We start from the raw sequence: 25,505 nt of genomic DNA on the forward strand, positions 1-25,505 counted from the left end.
ACATTTTTAAAATTATTTTTAGTCAAGGAATTTGGAAATTTTTTACACCTTCCTGCAAGTTATTGTAAATTTTTCGGTTAAATAAGTTTTAAACATACGAAAAATTGATAAAATAATTATTGAAAATTACAAAATATTGTTGAAATAATTATTGAAAATTCCAAAAAATTGCTAAAATAACTATTGAAATTTCCAAAATTGTGATAAAATTGTGATAATGAGTTATGATAGAGCGATAACGATTTTTAGCCCTGACGGGCATTTGATGCAGGTGGAGTATGCGATGGAGGCTGTAAAAAGGGGCGGGTGTGTCGTGGGCGTTAAATCCAACGACGCCGTAGTCATCGCCGCTGAAAGGAAAAGCACAACCAAACTTCAAGATCCCAGGTAGAATCATTCCACCTTACAACTGTAAATATTATTTACGTAGGTGTAATAAGAAGATATTACAATTGGATGAGAATTTAGCCTTGGCTTTCGCCGGTCTTAACGCTGACGCCAGAGTATTAGCCAACAAGGTAATTCACCTAGCCATTAGTCGTGAGTTGACAATATTACTATTTTGTAGACGAGATTGGAGTGTCAGAGGTATAAGCTTAATATGGACGAAGCCGCCAGTGTCGGATACATCGCCAAATACATCGCAAGATTACAACAAGTTTCTTCTCATACCCTTTTTTGGCCTTAATTACCTCTTAATTAGCTTTATTTTACCCTTAATTTACCTCTATTTTAGTCCTATTTTAGGCTTAAAATACTCATTTTTTAGTCATTTTAGCTCTATTTAGTAGTAATTTATACCTATTTTACGCCTTAATTACCCCTTAATTATCTTTATTTTACGCCTTAATTACCCCTTAATTATCTTTATTTTACGCCTTAATTACCCCTTAATTATCTTTATTTTACGCCTTAATTACCCCTTAATTATCTTTATTTTACCCTTAATTAGCGTTATTTTACGCTTATTTTACCCGTATTTAGTGTTATTTTACCCGTAATTAGTGTTATTTTACGCCTTAATTACCCCTTAATTATCTTTATTTTACGCTTATTTTGGCCTTAATTATTGTTATTTTACCCTTAATTACCTCTTAGTTACCTGTTAGTTAGCTATAAATGATTAATATGGTAATAATAGTGTTGTAGAAATACACGCATAAGGGCGGTGTTCGTTTGTTTGGGGTTTCGTTGTTAATTGTTGGATTTGATTATAACGGGAAACCGGCGCTCTTCCAAACTGAACCCTCCGGAATCTACTCATCCTGGAAAGCACAGTCCATAGGCAAAAACTCCAAAGTAATTTCTAACCCATTTTTACTGTTATATATACTTTTGTTCTCCCCTCCGGGAGGACTATACTTTAGATAAATAGTTAAATAGTTGTATAGTTGTATAGTTATATAGTTGTATAGTTAAATAGTTGTATGGTTATGGTATTGAGAATGTGTTAGCATGTGCAAGAGTATTTGGAGAAGAATTACAAGGATGATTTGAGTAGTGACGAGGCAGTGATGTTGGCGGTTAAGGCGTTGTTTGAGGTGGTGGAGGTGTCGGCAAAGAGTCTGGAATTGGCGGTTTTAGTGCCAGGAGGCATGAAAATCCTGGAGGAGTCCGCGCTCGAAAAAATCGTAGAAAAGTTAAACGCCGAGAAAATGGAATCAGCCCAAATTTAACTCCGGGAAAATGGAATCATAGCCAAATTTAACGCTGGGAAAATGGAATCATAGCCAAATTTAACGCTGGGAAAATGGAATCATAGCCCCAGTTAAACGCTTTTAACATCAGTAAAACTAATTTAATAACTTTTCATGATAAAATTAATTTATCAAGGGTAAAAATTGGATCTTATGAGCCCTCACTACAGGGTTGTGGTCACTATAAATTTCACGTAAAAGTTGAAATTTTTTCCAACTTGTTGTTAGGAATGAGATTGTGTTATAAATGAACAGTTGATGGAAATTGTTAGTAAAATTCCAGTCCCTGACTTAATTAAGTTAGAGTCCTCGCTATGCTTCGGACTAACGCCGTTTGAGGTGCTTAGAAGGCCCAGAACTATTGATTTTGAGAGTTTTGAGCACTTTGAAACGACTTTAAATAACTCTGGGCTTCGAGAGGAGCTCACCTGCGCAATTTGCTCCGGGATCATCTCGAAATGCGTCGTCATCAAAACTTGCCTTCACAGATTCTGCTCAAATTGTATAGAAAAATGCGTCCGAGTCGGGTAATCTCGTAGATATTTCAGCTTTTCCATTTTACACGCAAATTATTCACATTTTTACGCCCAGCGCCCCTAGTCACATTTGTATTACCAATTTTTCCGCTAAATGTTTAATTTATATGGAAAATTTCATGTGATAAAAGTTAATAATTTGTTTTAGCACGAGAGGATGCCCGAAATGTAGGAAACACGTGCCATCTCGAAGATTCTTCAGGACCGATCCCATCTACGACTCACTAATCTCAAGAATCATCACCAACGTCGAGGTAACTCAAATTAATCATCTCATTCCACTCAAATTTCAAATATTCAACTTAATATCCATTTTTAAACTCCAATTTCAATATTCAACCGGTGATAAAAAGTGTGTAGGTGTTTGAGGAGTTGAGTGATACCTTTACAATGGCTATAAATAAAGGTAAGAATGGGCCTAAATTTTCATTTTAGGGATGAAAAATGATCCCACAATTAATACAATTCGGTCAAAATACCTCAACGAGAATCCCACCATTCGCATCGATCACCTCAAACAAGGTTCCACACAATACAATAATCCCCAAGATATTTACCAATTATCTATACTATGCTTGATTTGGCCCTGATTTCCCCCTCCGGGGGACTTGATACCCTAACCAATACTCAATAACTTAACTAATACTCAATAACTTAACTAATACTCAATAACTTAACTAATACCTGAGATATTTATACTACTGTACTTATAACACTAAGTGATATGAATAGTTGGAGAATTGCATGAGGGAGATTTTTCGTTGGAGAGTAAGTTTGATAATAAGGTTTACGTGCGGGAGGTAAAAGAGAAACGCCGTGAAGTGTTAAAATTAATGCCCAAATCGCCACATTATACCAAATTACCCTTCAAAATCATCTCCGATGATACACTACCGCAAATCATACCAAACCTCGTTTCTACCCTTTTTTTACTCTTCTTAGTTATTCTCTTCTTAGTTACTCTCTCCATAGTTAGTGTATTATAGTTACTGTGTTACTGGGTTGTATGTGGTTAATTTTACGATTTAAAAAAATTAATGGATGAAACAGATGAGATGTGACGGTAGTGTAACGATATATCAATTATACTTTTACGTTAAATCGGCGTTGAAGCTGAGTCGGAATTCAAAAATGTGTATATACTTGAAGGTAATTCCTGATTATCTACGTTTTTTCAGGACCACGATTTCATACCCTCACTCAATGTCACACTGGCACTCTTAAGAAATATCGTTAGTTTCCAATACTACTAACTATTAGTTAATCATGATAAAGAGGGTGTAACAAATTTTTAGACGTATACGATGTCGCATGAGATACTTAATATATATTACGGATCATGTCACTTGAAATTATAAAGTGTAAATGTTATCTTGTATATTTGTTAAGCTCTTCTGTTAGTGATTGTATGTGTTTAATTAACGTATTGTACATTGCACAGGAATTGATTATCAACTGCGAATTCTGAGTCTCCAAAAGATTTATTTTTCGCTCCAAATCCTTAATCCGAGAACTACACAAATTAGTACAACAGAGAGTTTCTGTAGTAGAATTTGTATCTGTAGTAGAATTTGTATCTGTAGTAGAATGTGTTTCTATGGTAGAATGTGTTTCAATTGAGGAATGTCGTCTGGTTTTTATGTCATCAAAAGTATTTACGGATTTAAGATTAGGATGGGAAATAGTTTCAGAAAATTCTTGAGAATTGAAAGAATTTAATTTTTCATTTTTAAATGATAAATCTGGGCCTGAAATGGAACAATCTTTTCCTGAAAAATCCGAATCTAATCCTGAAAAATCCAAATCTAGGCCTGAATATAATGAAAAGGCTTCAGAATCCGCAAGAGAGTCTGATAAAGATAAAGATTCCAAAAGTTCCACACCCTTTCGTAAAGATTCCTCATTTTCCATTACAATCCCATTTTACAAATAATAAAATAATATAATTATAAAATAATATAATAAAATTATAAAATAAAGTAAAATGGTGAAATGTGTAGTAGTGAGATTAGTGAGGGCGTATTTTTCTGGATTTGCGTTTGGGTTTGATTTTGGCTCTTCTGTTATCTTGTTTCATTCTGCGATCAACGTGTTTTAAAACCTTCCTGGCGCCTTTGCCTGAGGATTTGCCGGATTTGCTCTGTTTACTGAGTTTACCGACATTTGCTCTTCTGGAAATGACATAGACCTTTTGACGCCTTGTGGATTGTATTTTCTTAAGTCCCCTGAGTAGTTTTTTAGGATTCTCAGTGCTCTCGCGGTCATTTGAGATGGCTTCAATTTTAGGTAAAATGCTCCTGAGTCGCTTCTTGGCCCTTTGAGCTTTTCTATGTTTCGCTTCCAGAACCTTCTTTATGGGCCGATTTTTCAGCTCTAAAAGCTTCTGTTTGTATTTTTTCACCAGCTCCTTTGTCACTGGGTACTGAGGCTTATTGTGCTTATTTTCATCCTCCACAAACCAACTTGGCAAATCCTCGTCAGTAAACGTTCTTTTATTATACGCGCCGTCAATCAGCGCCATCCTCGTCTTCTTATTTATCATCAGTGAACCCAACGCCTGGAACTCTGCTAACTTCTCCGGATCACCCAGTAGCTCCTCCCGCTCAGAATTTGATATCGCAGGCACTACTCTCATCTCCACATTCTCCTCAGACGGATTGGATAGTTTTAGTCTCTCCTCAGACGGATTGGATAGTTTTGGTTTGTCAGAATTTTCAACTCGGTCCTGTTTGGGTGGTTTCCCGTATTTTCCCTGATTGTTTGTTTGGAGAGTGAAAATATCATTATCAAACCATCGTTTTGTGACTAAATCATCTAAAGCTTCAGAGTTGTCGAAATCTCCATCTAAAGGTTCAGAGTTGTCGAAATCTGCATCAGATTCCTCATCGGACTGTGTGGAATCTGTAAATTGTTCATTAGTATGCGTAACTTCAGCTTCGTATTGTAATTTATTAATGAACTGTTTTAGTTCATTTGATTGTTCTAATTTATGTTTTTGCTTCTTTGATAGTTTTACGTGTTTCGGGTTCTCCTGAGCATTCAACTTGTCAAGTGAATGCCTCACCTCCAAATCAACTTCCATTTTCATCAATCTACTCATCTCATCTTCCAAATCATCCAATTCATCTGATGGTTCATCTGACGGTTCAGTGTCACTCTGTGCATCCGATCCTATGTCACTCTGTACATCCGATCCTATGTCACTCTGTACATCCGATCCTATGTCACTCTGTACATCCGATCCTATGTCACTCTGTACATCCGATTGAAGATCACTCTGTAGATCCGATCCCCGGTCACTGTGTGCGGGAGATTCAACATTTGAGTGTGACTGGGATAATTCAGTGAGAGATTCTAAATTTAATGATTCAAGGCTGAATAAGTCAGGATCTGGTCCTACGAATGTTGAGCTAGTGCCGGGCTTTAACTTCTTTAGCATTTTTCTCTGTTTCCGCTCCAGACGTCTCTTCTCTTGAATTATTTTACTCTTTAACTTTTTATCCAATGAAAGCACTGAGGAATCAACGGCTTCAGGGTCAATCTCCACTGATTCATTACTCGTAGATTTACTACTGGTAGATTTATTACTTGTAGATTTATCACTCGTAGATTTATTACTTGTAGATTTTGTCTCTGCTACTGACTCATCCTCGGGTTTCAGGGATTCTGATTGTTCACTTGATTTCCTGTTTAGTGACGGGATTGAGTTGATAAGTTTAAATCTCCATTTGAGCAGTGATTGGAGGTCAGATTTCCCAGCGACTTTAAGGTCTGAGCAAAGTAACTTAATCTCCTCAGTCGTCAACGGACTCTCCTCCACCATAGATAACACATCATCATCTCCAATAGTACCCGTAGTACTGTTAATACTACTGTTAACACTATTGTGATTACTGTTAATACAATTGTGAGTAGTGGTGAAGAGAAGTTTATTGTGTGTGACGAGAATGGTTGCGGGTTCTTTGGATTTGAGAAAGTCGATGACGCTAATTTCAGAGTAAATTGCGCCATCGTAGCCTTCACGGTTCGTTTTCTTCTGCTCCTTGAGGAGTTGATTTAGTGTTTTAGGTGCTTGATTCTTAGTTTTAGCGCTTTTATCATCTTCAATACTCAGCGGCGTGTTAGAGCTTTGGAATACAAAATCCGCGTTAAAAAGCCGTGGGTCAATGAGTTTAAGTGATTTAAATCCGATACAAACTGCGAAAATCTCCGCTGATACGTTTCTGCTACTCTGAGGCTTTGTCACTTTTACTCTTTCAAAACAGTTTCCCAACATCCAGACCAACGAGTTGTAGTCTGAGGATCTGAAAACCTTAGTCACGAAGATTCCACCCTTCCTAAGTAAACTACAGGCCAACTTGGCCGCTGTTAACACCAAAACGTTCTGATTAAACGCATCCAAATTCCAGTTACAACCCATGTTCGGTGATCCATCATGCAATACCACATCCACACTCAAACCCTAATACAACCATTATACTAGTTAAAGGGTATTATACTAGTTAAAGGGTATTATACTAGTTAAAGGGTATTATACTAGTTAAAGGGTATTATACTACTTATAACACTATTATACTAGTTAAAGGGTATTATACTAGTTAAAGGGTATTATACTACTTATAACACTATTATACTAGTTAAAGGGTATTATACTAGTTAAAGGGTATTATTTATGGTATAAAACTAGATGATAGTGTGAAAGATACGTTGAGTTGGTTGGTGATGAGTGAGTGGCATTTGGGAGTCCTGATATCAGCTTGGAATGTGATAACGCCTTTAATTGGTTTGATTGGCACTAGATCAACGCCTATGATAGTGCTAGAAACTGGTAACTGATTTGACGCTACTTGGAGCCAACCACCTGGAGCGGCACATAAATCAACCAAAACACTAAAAAAATATTAAATCCACAAAATAAATATATCAAATTGGTAAATAATTTGTTGAATAATTTGTTGAATAGATTGTTGGATAGATTGTTATGGGAGATACTTGCAATTTTGGAAGATATTGAACTTTTTTGCCAATTGTATGATTTTAAATGCAGAACGGGATCTGTATCCGTGTTCTTTTGCCAAGTGATAATATTTATCAAGTCTGTTTTTCCCAGTTTTAGTCTTTGTCTTCATTTTTTAAAATATAAATTATAAATCATACACTACATGTGGATTCCACCCTTAAAAGTAATTAATATTCATAATTTCCCATTAACAACATTAACTCATAAATTTACAACTATAAATTTAAGTAAAAAGATGTGAATAAAATGTGAAAGAGTGTGAATAAAATGTGAAAGAGTGTGAATAGAATGTGAAAGTGTGAGGAGAAGATTATGGTACGAGTGACACGATGATAACGCCGACAATGACTCCGAAGAGGCCTGAAAATTGTAAATACGATTAAGATACCTAAGACGCTGGCGAAAATCTCAACCATGAGGACCTTGACAAATAATTGAGGTTTCTGTGCATCTGCCAGGGCACAGGCGCTTCCAACAACGCCGACAGATATTCTAAACAGTATTGATTGCGTTTGTATTACCCGCAGAACAGGTTTGAGAATCCGACAATTAGGCCTACGGCGAACATTGAGTAGCCGCGAAACAAGTCATTGTAATATAACTTAGTAATTTCCTTATCAAGCAGGTTTAGAGGCGCCTTTTCACCCGTAAATCTTGATGCGATGTTCATCAGTAGCACTGACACTATTAGCCCGTAAATCCCAATCGCTTCACAGAATATTACCGACACTAAATTCTTCACTGTTATCCGAGGCGATTTCACCGAACCGCCCATTATCGATGGCCCACATAACATTAATCCCCTAATCCACAATTAACCAAATACACAATTTTCACAATTTATCTAACAATACGTAATAATATAATTATGTAATGAGTAGAATAGAGTATAGAATAGAGGAGAGTAAAGAATGGATGAGAGTATGGGAGGTACGTTGCGGCTCCGAAAACGGATAATCCGAGTGAGAAGAAGATGCCTAAATATCCCCAAAATGAGGGTGATAAATCTTTAAGTATTGTGGACCAGTTGATGTACATTTTAGTAATTTTAAAAATATATTACACACTTTGTAAATAAATAACTGCGATGGATATTAGAAATTGATATAACAACTCAAGTACAAATCATATTTCATGAAAATTTAGTAAATCTAAGTTTAGATAATAATTTATAAACTATTTGACCCGATGGGGAAATTAAGAAATTCTAACTAAATTAATTAATAAATTCATCCAATAAATTTATATCAAAGTTGGATAAATTAGTTTAATTATTTGAACTAATTATGACATGGACAAAGGTAATGAATTCTCCAACTTCAACAGTGGTATAACAAACTTTAACAGTGGTTTAACAAATTTTAACAGTGGATTAACAAATTCCAACGGTGGATTAACAAATTTCAACAGTGTGGATGTGCAGAATTTAAGCTTTCCCTTAAGCTCTGACGAGGATTTCAGTGCTTTGGGGAAGCTAAAAAATGAATTACGGGAGAATCTTGAAGTGTTAGAGAATTATTTGAAAAATGAACCGAGCACTGAGCATGAGTGGCAGTCAGTTCTTAACTATAAAAACAACTTAAAATCAAGGCTAAGTCAGGCGAATTCTCAAGTTTCGCGCCTGCTGAAGCAGTATTCCATGAATTCTAACAGTGTAAAATATGTGCAAAGTCAGAGGTATAGTAGCATTTTTGACCAGTTAACCTCCGAGTTCAACAACGCTTCTAAGCAAATAGATACGAGATACCAACGATTTATCCTCTTTAGCTCACCTGACAACTACTACAAAGATGAAGAAAAAACTAAAATTACACACTCGAGGGGATTAGTGGATGCGATTATGGATGTTGAGTCGCTTACCGGCCAGGCAACTCAGAATCTTGAACTTCTTAAAAAGGGAAATAGGAAACTCGCTAAAATATACAACAGAGTGAATACTATGGTCAACAAGCATCTGTTTGATGTTCAGAAACTGCAAAAGAATATTAACTTTATCATGACCAGAAATAGAGCCATTTTCTCCATTATCATTGGAATCTTTCTATTTTTCATCTTCTGTAAAATATTCCTCAAATTCAAATAAACTTTTTAAATCAACCTTTTAAATCAACATTTAAATCCTCCAAATTTTAATTTTATAACATTTTTACTCTATTTACATATTTTCGCTCTGTTTACACATTTTTACCCTGTTTACACAGTATTACGGTGTATAAAAAGTAATAGTTTAATAATGGTATAGTTTAGGGGAGAGAAGGTATATGAGAGTTGGAGTATATGGAAGATGGCAAGGGTGCAATATGGAGGTATTGAGATAACATTTGTATCTTTAAATAATTATCAAAATTGTGAGAAAAAAATGTTATATAGCGAGTGGATAGTGGAAGATATAAAATGGTGTATGGAAAATGGATTATTAAGAAATACGACAAACACATTGTGTGGAATCAGTCAAGTCAAAACACATTCGAGATCTGAAATTAAGTTAATCTTTTCAAACCTATTGAATCAATTAATTGAATCAAAATTATATAATAAAGATGTTAAAAGGATTGAAATTAATGTGCCGGTTGATAAATTAATAGCGGAAGCTCAGAAGGAATCTACCATATCAAAATCACTTGAAATTCTGGTCAAAACGCTAAGAAATTTGATTAACCATTTTCACGCCAGAAGTTGCTCAGGAACTGATTTTTTCTACTCATTTCTATGTAAGTAATTTATTCAATTAATACAACATTACAGTTAATTTTTATTAGGTGACTTAATCTCCATGAGAAGGTTTAATGAAAATAATTTTAAAAATACTTTGGAGAGACTATTTGACAGGGAACTTTTGACTAAAAAAGAATATTTCATGATTAAAATATTTGTAACATTGGTGGTTAAAATTTTAAAGTTAGCCGCTCAGAATGTTAATAATACGAAAAAGGTTAACCTTAAAATTGATGGAAAATGGACAGATTCAATTTTAATTGATAATGAATTAATTAATTTACTAAACTACGGTTCAGCATCGGGTATTTACAGCAGATTGAGAGAATTGACACTTGAAAATTTAGAAAATGCTATTGATCCAGAAGGTAAAAATATTTCTGATTTTAACACAGTAAAATCCACTTTAATGTGTGAATTAGGAAAACTTACAAAGTAAGTAATCAATTATTACACATTTGATTCTACAGATCAAGGCAAGTTGTGTTTTCTAGGATCCTTTATCACTTGAGTAAACTGATACTAAAGGATGAGGAATTTGTTTATTTACATGTTTTACCCGGGAATGAAAATATGTTAAATATTTTACTATGGAATCTTATAACTGAATCAATAATAGAATCTGGTAACACTAATTAATATCAACAATTTTATAGAAATTAGAACATTATATTATGATCACGTAAATTTAATGAAAAATCTCTATAAATTGAAGAATAGAGGTTTTAATGTGTATAGACTGTTCATAATTCTGAAATACGCCGAATCCTCTAATGACACCTTGGAGGACCTTGAAAAGGCAAAATTAAGCTTAATAAACCAGAGGTGTAATGGGAAATCCGAATTTAAAGGGGGAACGAAAAACTTATGGAGATTCGTGGACTTGACTGGAGGAGTCAAATGAGAATTTAAAGTTATTTTTTCATTATATTTAATAGACAATTTGAGCTAAATGATTTTCTGAGATTGGTGCAAATTATAATCAAATCACACCAGGCGGGACTCGAACCCGCAACCTCCGCTTTAGGAGAGCGATGCGCTATCCATTGCGCCACTGGTGCTCGCGAAAAAGCCAAATCTCTTATTTAAATAATAATCAAACTGTAAACCATAAAATAAACCAAATTAAAAAATAAAGTTGAAAAAAAACAAGAAATATAAGCAAAGACAAGTGTGAGTGTATAGATAAGATAAATAATGTGAAATCATTAATTTGGTAATAGTGTAATGAAATAATGAGAAGGTTAAGGAATCAAACGGATAATTTAATGTATAAATAAGATGCATTGAAAGATATTGATCCAAGGTTACATTAAAAGGGAAATGAAAGTCGGATGGGGTGTAGAAGGATTTGACCTTTTCAAAATTTACTAATCGCCGTAAATGAACTTAAATTCATTTTGAATATATATTTTAGAGTATATTTTATCTGTAAAATGTGATAAAATGTGTGATCTTAATGATTAGGATGTATATAAAATTTTTACTGTTGGATTCCACATAAAGTCCCCATTACCCTTGAAGATTTACTCTCAGATTTCATACAGTTATTCCCCTAATTTTTTTCTTTTGCGTTTAGGTATTTACAGTAATGGCCGGATATACTTTTAACACAGATTACACTTTTCCTACACTGATTATTGCTATTTGTCATAAATTCTCCATTTCAACGATTTTAATCTAACATTTAATTGTCATTTTCACATTTTTCATCTTGGATTTTTGTTAATTATATTTTAACTCTAATTTCACTTAGAGGTTCATAAAAATTGAATGCCATTAATTTTCTACATTTTAACACAATTGTTTGTTTAAATTAAAGAGATTTACTCACGCCCTGACTTGACACTCGTCACTCTTTAATTTATATCCCTCACTGTTTGACATTCTCAACTCATTTTATGTCATCTTATACTTCACCTAATTGTTATTCTAATTTGTAATTCACAGTTTTGACACTTTGTTTTGATCAATAGAACTCACGACTTGTTACACACTTTGAAGCTACTCACGACGCTTGCTTTAAATTATTGATTTATCTTATTCACACTTTCTTGAACATCTTACACCTTAGTTTTGGACACTTTACTTTTGAACATTAACATTTTTCACTTTATTGACAGTTTTCACATTGACAGTTTTGAACATTGACAATCGCTTTACAACTTTAATAAGGACTTGAAATTCACAGTGCTTTATTTGCTGAAGATAATTAGAGAATTAATTCAACTCAATTCAGAAGTTTTAAGTTTAGAAAATTGGTGATTTTGATTATTTAATTTAACTAATTTCGCGTGTATAATAATTTCCCGTGTATAATAACTTCGCCTGTATAATAAAATCGCATTATGATAAGTGATAATGTTATCTTGTGACGATATAAATTCAGAAATTTCATACTCTGGATTTCACAGGAATAAAAGAGATTACTCAAGTAATATCGATATGGACTTGAGCTCCCTGAGCATCTCACACTCCCAAAACGATCACTCACTCTCCGAAACCATCAACGATAACCAATTCCGGGATAACCAGTTCCGTGATAACCAGTTCCGTGATAACCAATACCGTGATAACCAATACCGTGATAACCAGTACCGTGATAACCAATTCCGTGAATATAATGGAAGTGATTCGAATTGGTATTCGGATTTGGTTGATTCGAGGAGTGATTGTGACAGGTTAAGTTCATATATGTATGACTCGGTTGGTTCTGAGGTTTCACAAAGTATTAATAATGAATTGGGCTTATCTAATTTAACCTTGCCTTTGTTTGACTATTATCCCAACTATAACGTGGAGTCTGATAAGCTTGATCCAGGCAACCCACTCAAGAATATTAACTCGTTTGACACGCACAGGTCAGATTCTATTAATGCACAAATTTCTCTAAACAGTACAGTTTCAAGTTCATTTAATGGGTCAGTGGGGAACAGGGTCAGAAATAAACGGAATGATAGATTTGCAAATAAACCCGGGAATTTTACAAATATTGACAAGAACTCACACTACACACCTGATTCACACTATTCCCGTGGTGATTCACAGTTCTCCCGTGGAGATACACACTATTCCCGTGGTGGGTCGCAGTATAACACACGTTTAGACTCGGAATTTGATACACAGATGGATAAATCACACTTTTCACATGTAGACACACAGTATAACACATATGCAGACATGGAATGTAACACACAAATTAATAACTCACACTTTTCACATTCGGACACACACTTCACACACTCAGAATCGTCCCACAGTCCTGAAATAAACTCTTCAATACACATGGAATCACACCCTCAAAGGAACTCTATACAGATGGAATCACAGAGACAGATGAACTCTATGCAGATGGATAGTTCCCAATTGAGTAGTAGTCAGTTGAGTAGTACGCAGTATTATAGTCCAGGTCCAGAGTGTACATCACCGTTGGAAGTGTCAAGTCTAAAGGAGACAAGGAAGCCATTTTATCAAACGAAGGAATCGCCGGTGTTCTTGAAGATTTTAGCTACGCAGTTGGTTTCAGGGACAATAATAGGAAGAGGAGGGAAGGGTTTAAACTGGTTCAGACGCAAGAGTAAGGTGGATGACATAGTACTCTCAATGCCGTGGGAACTGTATCCCAAGACGGAGTATAGGACGTTACTCCTAAAAGGCTCAGTAAAGTCAGTAATAAAGTCAACATGTATCATATCAGAGCTGATGAATTCAAGTTACTCGCTGCATACGGATAACACGATGTTGGTCATGGTGGTGATTCCAGACCTGTTTTTATCAGCAATTGATGAGATTAAGAGGACTACGAACCCGGATTCGCTCTCAATTACGTTGTTTAGAGATGAAAACTCACGACACGAGGAAATCGTAGCAGTCATCAAAGGTGATAAACCAAGAGTCAAGGACCTCATAGTCGCAATTGCCACCTCAATCACCGAGACCATACCCTCCGAAAAATACTGCTTTGTCACCTATCATAACTCGGAACACGCCAACACACAACCTGAACTAACACAATCCAACTCATACACACAATCAAACTCCAACTCCTCACATTCCAGCACACACAACTTCCACAATCATAACTCACCAAACAATCATTACAATAATAATCAAAATAATAATTCCAGTAATAATAATCAACCAAATAGTAATAATAATTCCAGTAATAATAATAATGTGAATGGAGTGTATGGAAATACGAGTGGATGTGTGAGTAATGGTACAGGTCAATGCGGTAAGGGTCAGAAATATGACGAGATTGACGCTTTGATGGATCAGATTGAGAGTTCGCTGGATAAGGGGAATTTAGGAACATTGAGTAACATTTCAGCACTGCTAAGATGTAAGCCGGAACTGCTTTCTACTCAGGTTGAGGTGCAAGTAAATGTACCAAATGGTGTCCCAGAAGACGTATTCGCACTCTCTTCAATCTACAAGTGTGATCTCGTTCAGACGGATCGAGACGGAGACAAAGTCCAGTGCAGAATCTCAGGACAATTCGCAGGATGCTTCGCCACACTCCTATTCATCCTCACTAAAGCCAATTAATTTTTTTCCTCAATTATTTATTATGTAAATAGAAATTATAATAAAAAATTATGTAACAAAAAATTATAACATAAAAAATTAAATAACGTGAATAATTTGTAAGGAAGATTAATGGTTAGACAACTTCTTCCTTGAGGGCTACGCGGGAAGACTGTTTCTTGGTCAAGGTGGCAGGGAAGACAGTGGGAGGAAGATGAAGGTAACTTCTGAGAAACTCAATGCCCTGATCAGTGAGAGTAAAGTACAGATGCTGCCAGTTGCAATTCTCCTCAACGTAATTCTTAGACTTGAGAGATCTCATAGTCATCAGAACATGAAGATTAGGGACACTGATCTCAGGATGGGCTGGAATCTTAGGATTCTTCTGAACAACAAGAACTCCCTCTAAAAAATAATTAAAAAAATGTAAACTAACCCTTTATCAAGTATTCGTAAATAGCTACCCGGTTCTCCTTCGGGATTAAGCTATATTTCATGCCAACAACGGACATTGTTTATGATTAGTAATAAAATTAGCAAGAAGTAGGGATCTCGGTCTCAGTAAGATATGGACAAAATTTAAAATAAAACTAAATGTATATAGTAATAGTAAATAGTACTGATTTGCTTCAAAGGTTAAAAACATGGGGTAATAATGTATGAATAAATTTAGCTAAAAATAAAGTAAAACAGATCTAATTTAGTTTAGATAATTATTTTGCCATGGAAGATTTTACGTGGAAAAGTTGCTAGACAAACCAACTTTATATTATAATCCTTCTAACCCTACCATATGGTTCCCCTTATTTATGCACATAACAATTTTCATATTTTATATTTTATGTATTATATCATACCACTGATCTGATCTCTATTGTTCATACATATTATTCATTTACATTTGATTATTAGACTTCAGTTTCAGATATTTTATACAATATTACTTTATTGTTTATTTGAATGTTAGCGTTGATTTGGATTATTAAATTTTTCTGATTATATGTTTCTGAGTTAGAGTTGAATTTGGATAATATGATTAAGAGAAAGAGAGACGACTCTCCCGACGTTGATTCAGAATCTGAATATCCTAATGCTGGACTTAGTAATTTAACTAAATCATTCAATAATGGACAGTTGACAGATGACTTTCAGTTATTGTCAAAGTATTTCCCATTTCTGAAGAAACATATGACACTAAACCTGAGATGGAAGCCGTTTATGCCAAAATCATTAACATATCATTATGACTTTAATCACCCGGACGCAGTATATCACTTATCAAAAGCTATTTTAAAGCATAACTATGGGTTAGAGTTGTATTTACCCTGTTCCTGTGAAGAAGATTCATGTAACGAGAATAAGGACTTGGAAGTGTTAAACCAGCACTTTAGAGATTTGAACGGGAGTTCAGATCTTGTTAGATACTTGGCACCATGCGTACCTAACAGACTCAGTTACATTAAAGCCGCATCTTCACTATTTAGCTTAAAGAATAATGAGCCATATATATTCGATGTTGAGGACTTTAACTTGCCTTCAGATGATTATCTCAAGGGCAGTAATATTATTGTACTGGATATCGGAACAGGAGCAAGTTGTATTTACCCTCTCATCGGGGCTCGTGAAAATTCCTGGAATTTCATAGGTAATTTTACACCATACTCTACTTAGTCTTTAGTACACAGTAGTTAACACTATGCTATAGTAGTCAACACTATTCTATAGTAGTCAACACTATTCTATAGTAGTCAACACTATTCTATAGTAGTTAAGAGTATTCTATAGTAGTTAAGAGTATTCTATAGTAGTTAAAACTATTATACAGTAGTTTAGAGTTGAAATTTAGATGTTAGTCTGTATTAATGTTTTAGGAACTGACATTGACAATTTGACACTTGAGATGGCGAGGAAAAATGTTGAAGTAAATCATTTGGAGGAAAGTATTAGTCTAAGATTACAAAGAACGCCAACACGTATCTTTAATGGTGTATTGTATTCCCATGAGTTATTTGCACTAACAGTTTGTAATCCGCCATTTCACGCACGTTTGGACATGACTAACCTTAATCCACGCACATCCCCAACTGGAACTGAGCGGGAACTTGTATTTGGAGTTCCAGATGATGCAAATATGGTATTGGAACAGACATATTTAGATAGTATTGACCAAGTTGGAGGAACCTGTACATCAGTTTCTGGCCAGCTTAAGTGTGCTCTATCAGAGATGAAACAGGGAGATTTGGCGTTTATAGAGATAATGATACAGGAAAGTAAGTTATACTGCAATAATGCTGTTTGGTTTACAACCTTAATCCCGAGAATGACAACGCTGAAAAAAATTAAAAATTTGATCCACAGGGAGATGAGACATTATATCTTGAATCATTTGCAACAGGCCGAGTTCCTAGACTCGAAAATAAACCACATGTACTACGAAGGCTCAAGGTTCAAGTTCGCAACTAAACCTGAAGCTCAAGTTGACGTGTCCAATGTGCACATTTGTGAATTCAGGAAATTCACACTTAAAAATGGGAATCAAACGAGATGGGTAGTTGCGTGGACCTTTTATAACTCGCAACAAAGATTGCAAATCATCAACAACCTCACCAAATTATCCTTACAAACATAATGTAGTATATTGTTAATATTATATATTGTAACGTGTTAAATAATATATAATGGGTGAAAATAAGGTTAAAAGGAGTAAAGGTGGGATTTATTTAAATTTAAAGGGGAAGAAGGCTAAAAAAAGTAACGGTAAAATCGCAACGTCGAAGTTGAAGAATCAAGCAGATTCTTTTAAAAATAACAAGAAAAGAAAGTTTGTAAAATTAAATAAAAATGAAAAGAATAAAATACAAAATATAAATGGTACCAACGAGAAGGAAAATGATAAAGAATTAAATAAAAATAAATTTAATAATAAATTAGTTGAAGGAAGTCAAGCTGAAGATAGTAAAACTTCTAAGAGTACTGAGAACGTAGATTTAAATAAGGAAAATCTGTATGATCCCAAAGATTCAGGTAAAAATTAACCAGTTAACACCGGATTTAGCGCTTGTGTTTATCGGAAACGTACCTTTAACCATTAAAACCAAGTCGGATCTCGTAAAAAAACTGCAAATTGACCCGAAAATTATACAATCGGTAATAAATTATACAATTTAATTCTATGTGTATTGTTTAGGTACATTTTAGATCACTGCCAATTCATCCAAAATATGCCCGAAATAAAAAAGTTGCAGTTATTAAACAGAAATTCTCTGATGCTAAGGATAACCAAAATGCATACGTTAAGCTGTCAGACCCAAAGTATTTAAATGAGTTGCTTGAAAAAAATGTTAGTTCCCTCTCTTAAACAATGGTGTAGACGTTGGAAGTTGATGGTCATCACCTCTTTATAAATACCAGTGACAAGGACTCATTTAGTGTATTTTTTAGACTGTTAAAATGCTTTTTAGAAGTTCAGTAGGAAGAAAACAGTGTTTGTGGGAAGACTACCGCCAACCGCAAACGAGGACGACTTGTATAATATTTTCATGAATATAAGCCCCGTTAAAGGTAAAATATTAATACTATAAATTGAATTTAGCCGTGAGAATAGTGAGAGATCCTGTCACAATGAAGTCTAAGGTAAGAATGGCAAAGTATACACAAATTTAGGGATTTGGGTTCGTGGCATTTGATAATAGGCCAGCAGTAGTTGAAGCAATAAGAGAACTTAATAATACAGAATTCAAGGTATAAAAATATTATGCTATGGTTAAATGACATAATTTAGGGATACACACTAAATGTTACAAAATGTTTAGAAGAAATTCAACTAAAAGATAAACCAAAGTTTAAAAATAAGAACAAGTTTAATAGAGGTAATAAAGGGTCTAAAAATAAAGATAATAAGGTGTCTAAGGCTATTAAAAAGGTTAATAAATCCATATCTAAATGAGGAAAATGATCGAATTTTAATTTTCTTACCTGAGAAATTTAATTTTATTCACTTTCCATTTATATTTTAAATAGTAAAATTAATGCCCAAAATGAAGATAATTGATGAAATTAGCAATTATAAGTGTTTTATAGCATGTAACAACTTTAAGTATGTGAGTAAAATACTTGAATACTTTGAGAAACTTTATAAAAGTAATATCGTCCACTACCGTATAATCATAAACAAGCTCAAGAAAACTTTGTGTGATTTGAGTGATAAAAAAAGGTTCATTTTGAGTATTGTAGATTATCAGAGAGAGTCAAATGAGTTCATGGAAGAAAAAGATGTTAACCTCAAGGAAAAAAATAATAAGATAATGGAACAAGTTATGAGAATAGAAGGTTTAAATAGGAAATATGAAGAAAGAATTATAATATACGGAAATGAAAAACATAACATTGTAAACCAAATCATAAAAATTGAGTCAAGCATGGATTTTAACAAAAACCAGATATTATACATGAATTTTATAGTTCATACATTTGGAAACAAGGTAACACCTATAAAAATTAATTAGTGGAATTTATGCACTTAATAAAATTGATTAGTGCTACCGGTTGGAGATAGTTGTGAAGAGGAAGGATAACCTACTGAGAAACTTAAAAGCCCAAATAAAAGATAAAAAAGATATAATGGAGGAAAGTAAAGACAGGTTATTAGAAATAAAAGGTGAATATTCAAGAAATATACAGTCAAAAGTAAGAACTTCAGTCACTTAATGCCACTGTAGATGAATATTGACAAAGAATTGAAAGTTGCAAGAATTAATATTAAAATAGAGTTTACAAAAATAAATACAAAAAACAAGTGTGTGTTTAAGGAAATTGAAGGGCTTTTCGAAGTTATAAGCTCTAAAAAGAGAAAAATCGAACAACTAAAGGAATCAGTAGTTGTAATTTCAGAAGAGCTTGTCATTCACTCACAACAATTATCTACTACAAACAAGGTTAACCAAAACTAACAATGATCTTTATAGGAAATAAGTGATAAAGAGGAAGACTTTAACCTAAAATGTTTAGCTCTTGAAGACCTGCATAGTCTTAGGAATGATTTAGAAAATCAAGTAAGAATGGTTTTATTTAAATGATTTTATAGATTAATGAGGTCCAGCTAGAATGTGAAAACTTAGAAAAGTATTAACTTTTTTTAACAAATTTAGAGAACGTTTAGAGTTGAATAAACAGTTGGAACAAAATTTGGAGGAGAATACTAGAAAACAAAATGAATATTTAAGGGTAAAAGACATGTCTGAATCAGTGAATAATGAAAACAAAATTTCAATAATCAAATATAATACACTAGTATTAAATATTGATGAAAAGGTTAAAATTTGTAATGTGTAAAATTGTTTAGATGAAAGTATTTAATAATTTAACTAATAATACTATACAAAACCTGAGGAACATTGATGCTGAGTATAACCTTGATATTACAAGCTTAAGCATAAGAACACTTGATGAAATGGTAGTGTATATCACAATACACATAATTATCTCTATCTATAGGAAATGCCCTTGAGAGAAAATTTTGAAGAAATTAAGAATAATAATATAAAATATGGTGATAAAATAGTAAACAGAACATTAGGTATGTGATAATTATGTGTATTTGAGTAGATATACGCAAGAACATGAATCATATAAAGGACTTGAAAAGTGAAGAAGAAATTGAAAGGGATAAAATGAACAGGTTAAAAACTATTAATTATAAGTTAATAGGTTAATGAAAGAAGTAAATGAACTGCTGGAGAAAATTACAAAACTCGATACAAAAATAAACGAACATCAAAAATGCAAGTCTGACATAGAAAGAGAAATAGTACTCCAAGTATTAAAATATTAGCTAATATTAAAATGTTTTATAAATGTTATTAAATCAGAAACAAATGATTGATGATAAAATATTACTTGAGAAGGAATGTGAAGATGATAGTATGGTGATATTTTCAACTTAATATTTAGGAGTTACGGAAGATTATAATGAGAAAATTAACTCAATAACTTCTGGAACATGTAAAGAATTACAAGTTTTCATAGAAATTAAGGCAAGTTCATGGTGAACAAAATTGATTATTAGAAACAAGAGGAACAGAATAAGATAAGTAAACACAACAAGTCTTTAAAGGAAGCTAAGAATAAGAAAATAGATGAAATAAAGAATAAATATGAAATATTAGTATAAAAATAGTAATATTATAGTAATATTAGGAGGAGGAAGAGAAAAAACAATTTTTACTTGATAACTCAATGTTAGATGAAAAGATAGCTAAACTTAAGATTGCAATAAATAATAAGACTAATATTGAAAATAAAAATGAAGCTGATTCTGTTTTAAGGTTTGTAATTGACTATACATAACACAATATTAATGTTAAGAGCCAACAATGTGAAGCAAAATAGGAATCAATATGTCCATTTTGAGGTAAATTGAAATTGTTAAATGAAATTTTAGACCTCTGATAGCATACATAGTTCAACTAAAAGGGTAAATATTTACATATATTCAAACACCACTCGAATATTGTTAAAAATAAATCAATAGAAATGTCAAAGGAGTACACCCAAGAGAAAGTTTATAGACAAAAAAATAAACAAAACTCTCAATAATAATAATGATTCTGATAACCAGAATGAATTAGACTTGTTTTGCTAAACAGTAAATATGTTACTATATGAGTCAAGAAAAGATTTAAGGTGGAACTTTTGAAACGTTACTCCTGGTTAACTTGTAAATTTATACATGTAAATACACAATTATTTAAATTCAACAATGCAGAAAGAATATAAATCTTATAATCTTGGCATTAATTCACAGAAGTTTAATGAGTTTGTAACTTAAATATTTAATATTTTTTAGAACTTTTGAATCATTAGAAATTAATTTGCCTGAACAATTTGAATGTTTAAATGAAACATCAAATCAACCTGTGACTGATGTGTGTGTTATAAATTCTGAGAAGGTTGTGGTATCAACAGTTAGAAATAATGAAGCTCTGGGACTCTATTTTGGAGAAACATATGTCTGTTTTTAGTAATTGAAAATGCTTAGGTTATCGATTTAAACTCTAGAGAAGCTATTTTTCCTATTTTAAATTGCGTATCTTAATTAATTTTAACAAACATCAGGGTGGTGTCTCTAAGCTTTCCGTTAACAAATATGATCCAAACTTGTTAATTTTGGGTAGCGTGTAGTATATAATTTATGAACATAGGAGGAGTTCTTGGAACCATAGATATTTGGGATATTAGACACAATGTATATATACATATTATTGTACTGTAGTATATATACAATTGTGTATATTAGAGTAAGGTAATTGGTACAGACTATGATTCAATGGTAACTCATTCAAGTCCGGTTTGCTATTAAATTGTTAATACTATACAGATAATTCTTGCTGAGGCTATAGAGGGGAATGTATTGCAAACCCTTGATACATTTGGGAATTTAGCAAAGTGGTCCATGGAAAACTTATCCAAGCCTGTGGTATACACTATTAGGATATTGTTTGACAGAAACTACTCGAATTGAAAAAAGAAAATAACATTTCCGATATAACAGTGGCAACATATGACTCAGAAACAATTTGTGGTACCACTTTGGGCCAAATTATTAAAGTAAATGATGAAGTTGAAGTTAATCAAGCCCACAGATCATTTATAACTGGAGTTGAATGTAACCCATCAAACATAGGTAATGTGTAAGGAATTGTTATAAATTATTCAGATTTGGTAGTCACTTCATCAATTGACTGTAAAATGAACTTCTGGGACATTAAAGTATGAATAACAAGGAATTATTATTTTCAGAACTTCAACCTTCCTTTGGACACTTTAAGTATAAATTTCGACTACGTTAAAGATGTTAAGTGGTAGCTAATCTTGTAAAACTAGAATTTTAGGAACCCGGTTTTCCACAATATACTGGGATCAATAACAAACAGAGGGAAAGTTTGTGTCTGGAATTTTTCAAAGAAATGGAAGGTTTAGGAATAGTCGACTAATTACTAATTTTAGTGCCCTATATATTCTGATGATATTGACGATGTTGGCTATAAAATTGACTGGACAAAGGATGGAAGAGTTATGATAGCAGTTGTAGGAAGAATTAAAATGTTAAACATATCAAAACTGGTAATTATTTAACTATTATGTATATCCTATAAATCAGTAATTAAGGAATAAAATAATGGCTTAAAATTTTTAGATAGAAGAAGATTCGGACGGGATGTTTATTAAAAAGTTAAATATTAAAAGAAGGAGGCGGTATATTAACGCGATGTTGTTGGGAGAAGGAAATGAAGTTTAAATTTATAAAATGAGAATTTTTTAAATAAAAATGATTTTTATAAATTTTTATATTATTTTTAATTTATTTTTTCCAATTTTATATAAATGTGTGAGTTGTCAAGACACTTTAGAATCGCAGGGCACTCAAGCCCAAAATACTCAATACTCTCAAAATAAAGTTCCTGAAAATTCTACTATGAACCAATCCAAAGATCAAAAAGAGGCTGAAAATCCATTGCCCTCTTTTAATAATGGTATGTGTATTAGATTTGCAACGACATTATGATGTATAGAAGTAGTTGACGTTAATGATACAATAAAGGGTAATGTGTTGAAAGAAAATCCAGGTATTAACATTCTAATTATTCTGTTATATTGTAGTCTAACACTATATTAGTATAATAAATGTATAGTTGAAAAACTAAATGAATTGTCGCGAGGTAATAGAATATGTTATTAAATAAAATGATAGATATATCAAAGGAAATAAGGGAGAATCCTTACTATAAAATACCAGAGTTAACTAGAAAAATAAGGGAGATTGCAGTATTACATCCAGGTTTGTTAACGATTATAATTGATTGTAGATGTTATGGAAAAATTGGGAGTTTATGTAGTTCCAATTAAAGAACAAGCTGAGGAAACAACTGAAGAGGGTCTAGGGTAATTTATATTCATTTCAATAAATTAATTAGGGGTGAAAAGGGTGAATTAGTCGAGGATAAAAAAGATGAAAACAAGGGTAAAACAATATATCAAAATAAATATTTAGAAAAAGAGTTAAGATCAGAAATAGATGAATTGATGGATAAAACTGGTAATTTGAAATTTTTAAGTTAATACAAAATTTAGAAATGATGGAGGCCATGACTCCTGAGCAAAAGCTGGAATACATACCACAATTGAAGGAAACAATTGTTTATCAAATACTCAAAAATAGAAATATGCTAAAGGAATTATCAGATAAATTGGGGTATAAAAACGTCCAAGATGCAGTAAATCACCAGGAATATCAAAATTCAGAAGATTTTGGTAATTATGGAAATAATGGATATTACCAAAACTATGATCAATACGGAAACAATGGATATTACCAAAACTATGATCAATATGGAAACAATCCAGATTACCAAAACTACTATCAGTATGGAAATAATCCAGATTACCAAAACTACTATCAGTATGGAAACAATGGATATTATCAAAATAATCCATACTATGGCAGTTATGGATACTGAGTGTTGTGATGTTGTGTTAATTTAAGTTAATTGTTAGTGTGTCGGTTGTTTTTGTAATTTTAACTTTAATTTAAATTTTAATTTATGTATATTCTTAATAATTGTATAGTATGTGTTAGAAGGTTCAATAAATTTTTTATTCCCAGAGGATCATACTCTTATCAGAAGATTCTGAGTAATTTCTTTTCAGATTCCATAAATACAGATTCTTCCGATAGATTCAGGCACTTGAATGTTTCAGATATTCAAAAATCTGAAATTGAAAATGAATTTTCGACTCTTCATTCTAACACATCCAAGAACAAGTCTGTAAAAAATGATATTAATTGCTCCTTGGATGATTATTCATTTGAAAATGTGGAATCTGCTCTTATGCAGTTTGTACCTGAATACATATCATCAGCTGGTAAGATTAAATAAACATTTAATTGATCAGATGAGAATAAAAGCACTTTTATGACTCCTGGCCAGGCATTTTTCCTTGAGAATAAGGAAAAGCTGATGGAAACAGTTAAAAGAAGATACTATGAGGAGAAGGATAAAGCTAAATATCAACAGAAATATGATGATGAACAGGATGAAACATTCTCATCACTTTTAGAATACGATTTCAATGAGGAATCATTTGGTTCTTACGGGGAGGAGTTTATACCTCCCAGGAATAAACAACACCTCTGGGACTACAATTCAACTTCAGTTTGCCTTCATAAGGAACCCATTGAACTGACTAAGGGAGTAATGCCAAACATTAATCAAATTGTTGATATTTTACAAAGGGTAACAATAACTTATTTTTACATTATAATCAGGAGCAGATTATCGATATATCAGTAATGGACATGGATAAATATGAGCGGAGAGATCAAGGTCTCTACGTGATACTGGGAACAGGGACAACTTCTGCCCATTGCAGGTTCTATTAATTATTTATTTTACTATTATTTATACATATGTTTGTGATTCAATTGATATTAGGCGTGTTGGAAGGATGTTGTACAATATAATAATTGATTTGGAGATCCCTTTTGTCTCAAAAGTCTCCTACTGCTGTAATTCCCGTAGTGACGAGTGGATTATTTCACACCTCGGCCCTCTCTCAGTTCATCTCATGATAAAGAAAACCAGGGACAAGTACAGGTAAAATCAATAAGTTATATGCTATAATCTATACATTTAAAGTGTAAATTTTGTTTTATATCCTAACTTAATTTTTTATCAGTTTGGATGAAGTGTGGTCGGAGCATTTTTTGACAAAAAGGGATATATCGCAGGAACTTCTGGCGGATTAAATTTTAATTAATATATTTTGCATATTATATAATTTATTTTATAATAAAATTATGGTTTATGTGAGAAGTAATTGTTAGTTTGTTTTATCCGAGCCTTCCGTCCGTTGTTTTTCGTGTTTATTGCGATTGACTGCTAAAACGTAAGCCTTGTGTGTTACTCCCATGCCTATAAGTGTAGAAATCGTAGCACATGCCATAACAGCGAA

General features: G+C 32.9%; 17 protein-coding genes and 1 non-coding gene across 18 annotated transcripts; 13 read left to right on the top strand and 5 right to left on the bottom strand.

The window, feature by feature from the left end:
• Position 1: 1 nt before the first annotated feature.
• Positions 2–1,676, top strand: psmA7 (Proteasome subunit alpha type-7-B; the record flags this gene model as incomplete). The annotated part of the gene is made up of 5 exons (XM_759372.2): positions 2–387; positions 431–518; positions 569–658; positions 1,150–1,299; positions 1,455–1,676. The coding sequence occupies exons 1-5, from the start codon at positions 218–220 to the stop codon at positions 1,674–1,676; spliced, it is 720 nt and encodes a 239-aa protein (XP_764465.1). The 5' UTR covers positions 2–217.
• A 123-nt stretch (positions 1,677–1,799) lies between these two features.
• On the top strand, positions 1,800–3,616 carry RING1A (RING finger protein 5). Its single transcript, XM_759373.2, has 8 exons — positions 1,800–2,224; positions 2,382–2,487; positions 2,594–2,639; positions 2,669–2,755; positions 2,966–3,147; positions 3,284–3,382; positions 3,412–3,465; positions 3,529–3,616. Exons 1-8 carry the CDS (start codon positions 1,956–1,958, stop codon positions 3,589–3,591), a joined length of 906 nt encoding a protein of 301 aa, XP_764466.1. The 5' UTR covers positions 1,800–1,955; the 3' UTR covers positions 3,592–3,616.
• Positions 3,567–4,209, bottom strand: TpMuguga_04g00830 (uncharacterized protein). The gene has a single exon (XM_759374.2). The coding sequence runs from the start codon at positions 4,142–4,144 to the stop codon at positions 3,602–3,604; it is 543 nt and encodes a 180-aa protein (XP_764467.1). The 5' UTR covers positions 4,145–4,209; the 3' UTR covers positions 3,567–3,601.
• Positions 4,191–7,521, bottom strand: spb1 (Spb1 domain protein). The gene is made up of 3 exons (XM_759375.2): positions 7,226–7,521; positions 6,940–7,123; positions 4,220–6,695 (listed from the first exon to the last, which is right to left on the bottom strand). The coding sequence occupies exons 1-3, from the start codon at positions 7,360–7,362 to the stop codon at positions 4,242–4,244; spliced, it is 2,775 nt and encodes a 924-aa protein (XP_764468.1). The 5' UTR covers positions 7,363–7,521; the 3' UTR covers positions 4,220–4,241.
• Atp6v0b (ATP synthase subunit C family protein) lies at positions 7,485–8,438 on the bottom strand. Its single transcript, XM_759376.2, has 4 exons — positions 8,188–8,438; positions 7,775–8,056; positions 7,642–7,745; positions 7,485–7,613 (listed from the first exon to the last, which is right to left on the bottom strand). The coding sequence occupies exons 1-4, from the start codon at positions 8,289–8,291 to the stop codon at positions 7,564–7,566; spliced, it is 540 nt and encodes a 179-aa protein (XP_764469.1). The 5' UTR covers positions 8,292–8,438; the 3' UTR covers positions 7,485–7,563.
• A 42-nt stretch (positions 8,439–8,480) lies between these two features.
• TpMuguga_04g00833 (putative integral membrane protein) lies at positions 8,481–9,384 on the top strand. Its single transcript, XM_759377.2, has one exon. It carries the CDS (start codon positions 8,545–8,547, stop codon positions 9,334–9,336), a length of 792 nt encoding a protein of 263 aa, XP_764470.2. The 5' UTR covers positions 8,481–8,544; the 3' UTR covers positions 9,337–9,384.
• A 153-nt stretch (positions 9,385–9,537) lies between these two features.
• On the top strand, positions 9,538–11,348 carry TpMuguga_04g00834 (uncharacterized protein; the record flags this gene model as incomplete). The annotated part of the gene is made up of 4 exons (XM_759378.2): positions 9,538–9,964; positions 10,013–10,403; positions 10,463–10,593; positions 10,625–11,348. 4 exons carry the CDS (start codon positions 9,538–9,540, stop codon positions 10,870–10,872), a joined length of 1,197 nt encoding a protein of 398 aa, XP_764471.1. The 3' UTR covers positions 10,873–11,348.
• On the bottom strand, positions 10,957–11,029 carry TpMuguga_04g00942. Its single transcript has one exon. It is a non-coding gene; the product is annotated as a tRNA-Arg (tRNA).
• Positions 11,349–11,417: 69 nt separating the features above from the next.
• Positions 11,418–14,516, top strand: TpMuguga_04g00835 (uncharacterized protein; the record flags this gene model as incomplete). Its single annotated transcript, XM_759379.2, has 1 exon — positions 11,418–14,516. The coding sequence occupies exon 1, from the start codon at positions 12,330–12,332 to the stop codon at positions 14,514–14,516; it is 2,187 nt and encodes a 728-aa protein (XP_764472.1). The 5' UTR covers positions 11,418–12,329.
• Positions 14,517–14,608: 92 nt separating this feature from the next.
• RPS10 (Plectin/S10 domain protein) lies at positions 14,609–15,258 on the bottom strand. The gene is made up of 2 exons (XM_759380.2): positions 14,932–15,258; positions 14,609–14,900 (listed from the first exon to the last, which is right to left on the bottom strand). The coding sequence occupies exons 1-2, from the start codon at positions 15,005–15,007 to the stop codon at positions 14,632–14,634; spliced, it is 345 nt and encodes a 114-aa protein (XP_764473.1). The 5' UTR covers positions 15,008–15,258; the 3' UTR covers positions 14,609–14,631.
• A 56-nt stretch (positions 15,259–15,314) lies between these two features.
• TpMuguga_04g00837 (uncharacterized protein) lies at positions 15,315–17,140 on the top strand. The gene is made up of 2 exons (XM_759381.2): positions 15,328–16,140; positions 16,367–17,140. Exons 1-2 carry the CDS (start codon positions 15,528–15,530, stop codon positions 17,122–17,124), a joined length of 1,371 nt encoding a protein of 456 aa, XP_764474.1. The 5' UTR covers positions 15,328–15,527; the 3' UTR covers positions 17,125–17,140.
• On the top strand, positions 17,137–18,496 carry Rbm34 (RNA-binding protein 34). Its single transcript, XM_061306092.1, has 8 exons — positions 17,137–17,519; positions 17,551–17,642; positions 17,683–17,835; positions 17,866–17,925; positions 17,957–18,056; positions 18,088–18,128; positions 18,159–18,236; positions 18,277–18,496. Exons 1-8 carry the CDS (start codon positions 17,174–17,176, stop codon positions 18,439–18,441), a joined length of 1,035 nt encoding a protein of 344 aa, XP_061161250.1. The 5' UTR covers positions 17,137–17,173; the 3' UTR covers positions 18,442–18,496.
• Positions 18,497–18,523: 27 nt separating this feature from the next.
• Positions 18,524–19,000, top strand: TpMuguga_04g00839 (uncharacterized protein; the record flags this gene model as incomplete). The annotated part of the gene is made up of 1 exon (XM_759383.1): positions 18,524–19,000. One exon carries the CDS (start codon positions 18,524–18,526, stop codon positions 18,998–19,000), a length of 477 nt encoding a protein of 158 aa, XP_764476.1.
• A 213-nt stretch (positions 19,001–19,213) lies between these two features.
• On the top strand, positions 19,214–19,623 carry TpMuguga_04g00840 (uncharacterized protein; the record flags this gene model as incomplete). The annotated part of the gene is made up of 3 exons (XM_759384.1): positions 19,214–19,429; positions 19,460–19,546; positions 19,579–19,623. 3 exons carry the CDS (start codon positions 19,214–19,216, stop codon positions 19,621–19,623), a joined length of 348 nt encoding a protein of 115 aa, XP_764477.1.
• A 490-nt stretch (positions 19,624–20,113) lies between these two features.
• Positions 20,114–20,437, top strand: TpMuguga_04g00841 (uncharacterized protein; the record flags this gene model as incomplete). Its single annotated transcript, XM_759385.1, has 3 exons — positions 20,114–20,172; positions 20,202–20,310; positions 20,363–20,437. The coding sequence occupies 3 exons, from the start codon at positions 20,114–20,116 to the stop codon at positions 20,435–20,437; spliced, it is 243 nt and encodes an 80-aa protein (XP_764478.1).
• Positions 20,438–20,729: 292 nt separating this feature from the next.
• Positions 20,730–22,486, top strand: TpMuguga_04g00842 (uncharacterized protein; the record flags this gene model as incomplete). The annotated part of the gene is made up of 6 exons (XM_759386.1): positions 20,730–20,818; positions 20,859–20,904; positions 20,935–20,967; positions 21,999–22,158; positions 22,210–22,262; positions 22,385–22,486. The coding sequence occupies 6 exons, from the start codon at positions 20,730–20,732 to the stop codon at positions 22,484–22,486; spliced, it is 483 nt and encodes a 160-aa protein (XP_764479.1).
• Positions 22,487–22,809: 323 nt separating this feature from the next.
• TpMuguga_04g02475 (uncharacterized protein) lies at positions 22,810–24,010 on the top strand (the record flags this gene model as incomplete). Its single annotated transcript, XM_061306180.1, has 8 exons — positions 22,810–23,026; positions 23,066–23,119; positions 23,186–23,212; positions 23,245–23,331; positions 23,360–23,435; positions 23,468–23,514; positions 23,545–23,589; positions 23,625–24,010. The coding sequence occupies exons 1-8, from the start codon at positions 22,822–22,824 to the stop codon at positions 24,008–24,010; spliced, it is 927 nt and encodes a 308-aa protein (XP_061161910.1). The 5' UTR covers positions 22,810–22,821.
• Positions 24,011–24,048: 38 nt separating this feature from the next.
• TpMuguga_04g02335 (Oligomerization domain protein) lies at positions 24,049–25,326 on the top strand. The gene is made up of 5 exons (XM_061306161.1): positions 24,049–24,416; positions 24,447–24,787; positions 24,820–24,923; positions 24,986–25,147; positions 25,230–25,326. Exons 1-5 carry the CDS (start codon positions 24,095–24,097, stop codon positions 25,297–25,299), a joined length of 999 nt encoding a protein of 332 aa, XP_061161911.1. The 5' UTR covers positions 24,049–24,094; the 3' UTR covers positions 25,300–25,326.
• Positions 25,327–25,505: the final 179 nt, after the last annotated feature.

The sequence above is a fragment of the Theileria parva genome (assembly GCF_000165365.1).
Source record: "Theileria parva strain Muguga chromosome 4 map unlocalized ctg_529, whole genome shotgun sequence".
In the NCBI taxonomy this organism is placed as follows: domain Eukaryota; phylum Apicomplexa; class Aconoidasida; order Piroplasmida; family Theileriidae; genus Theileria; species Theileria parva.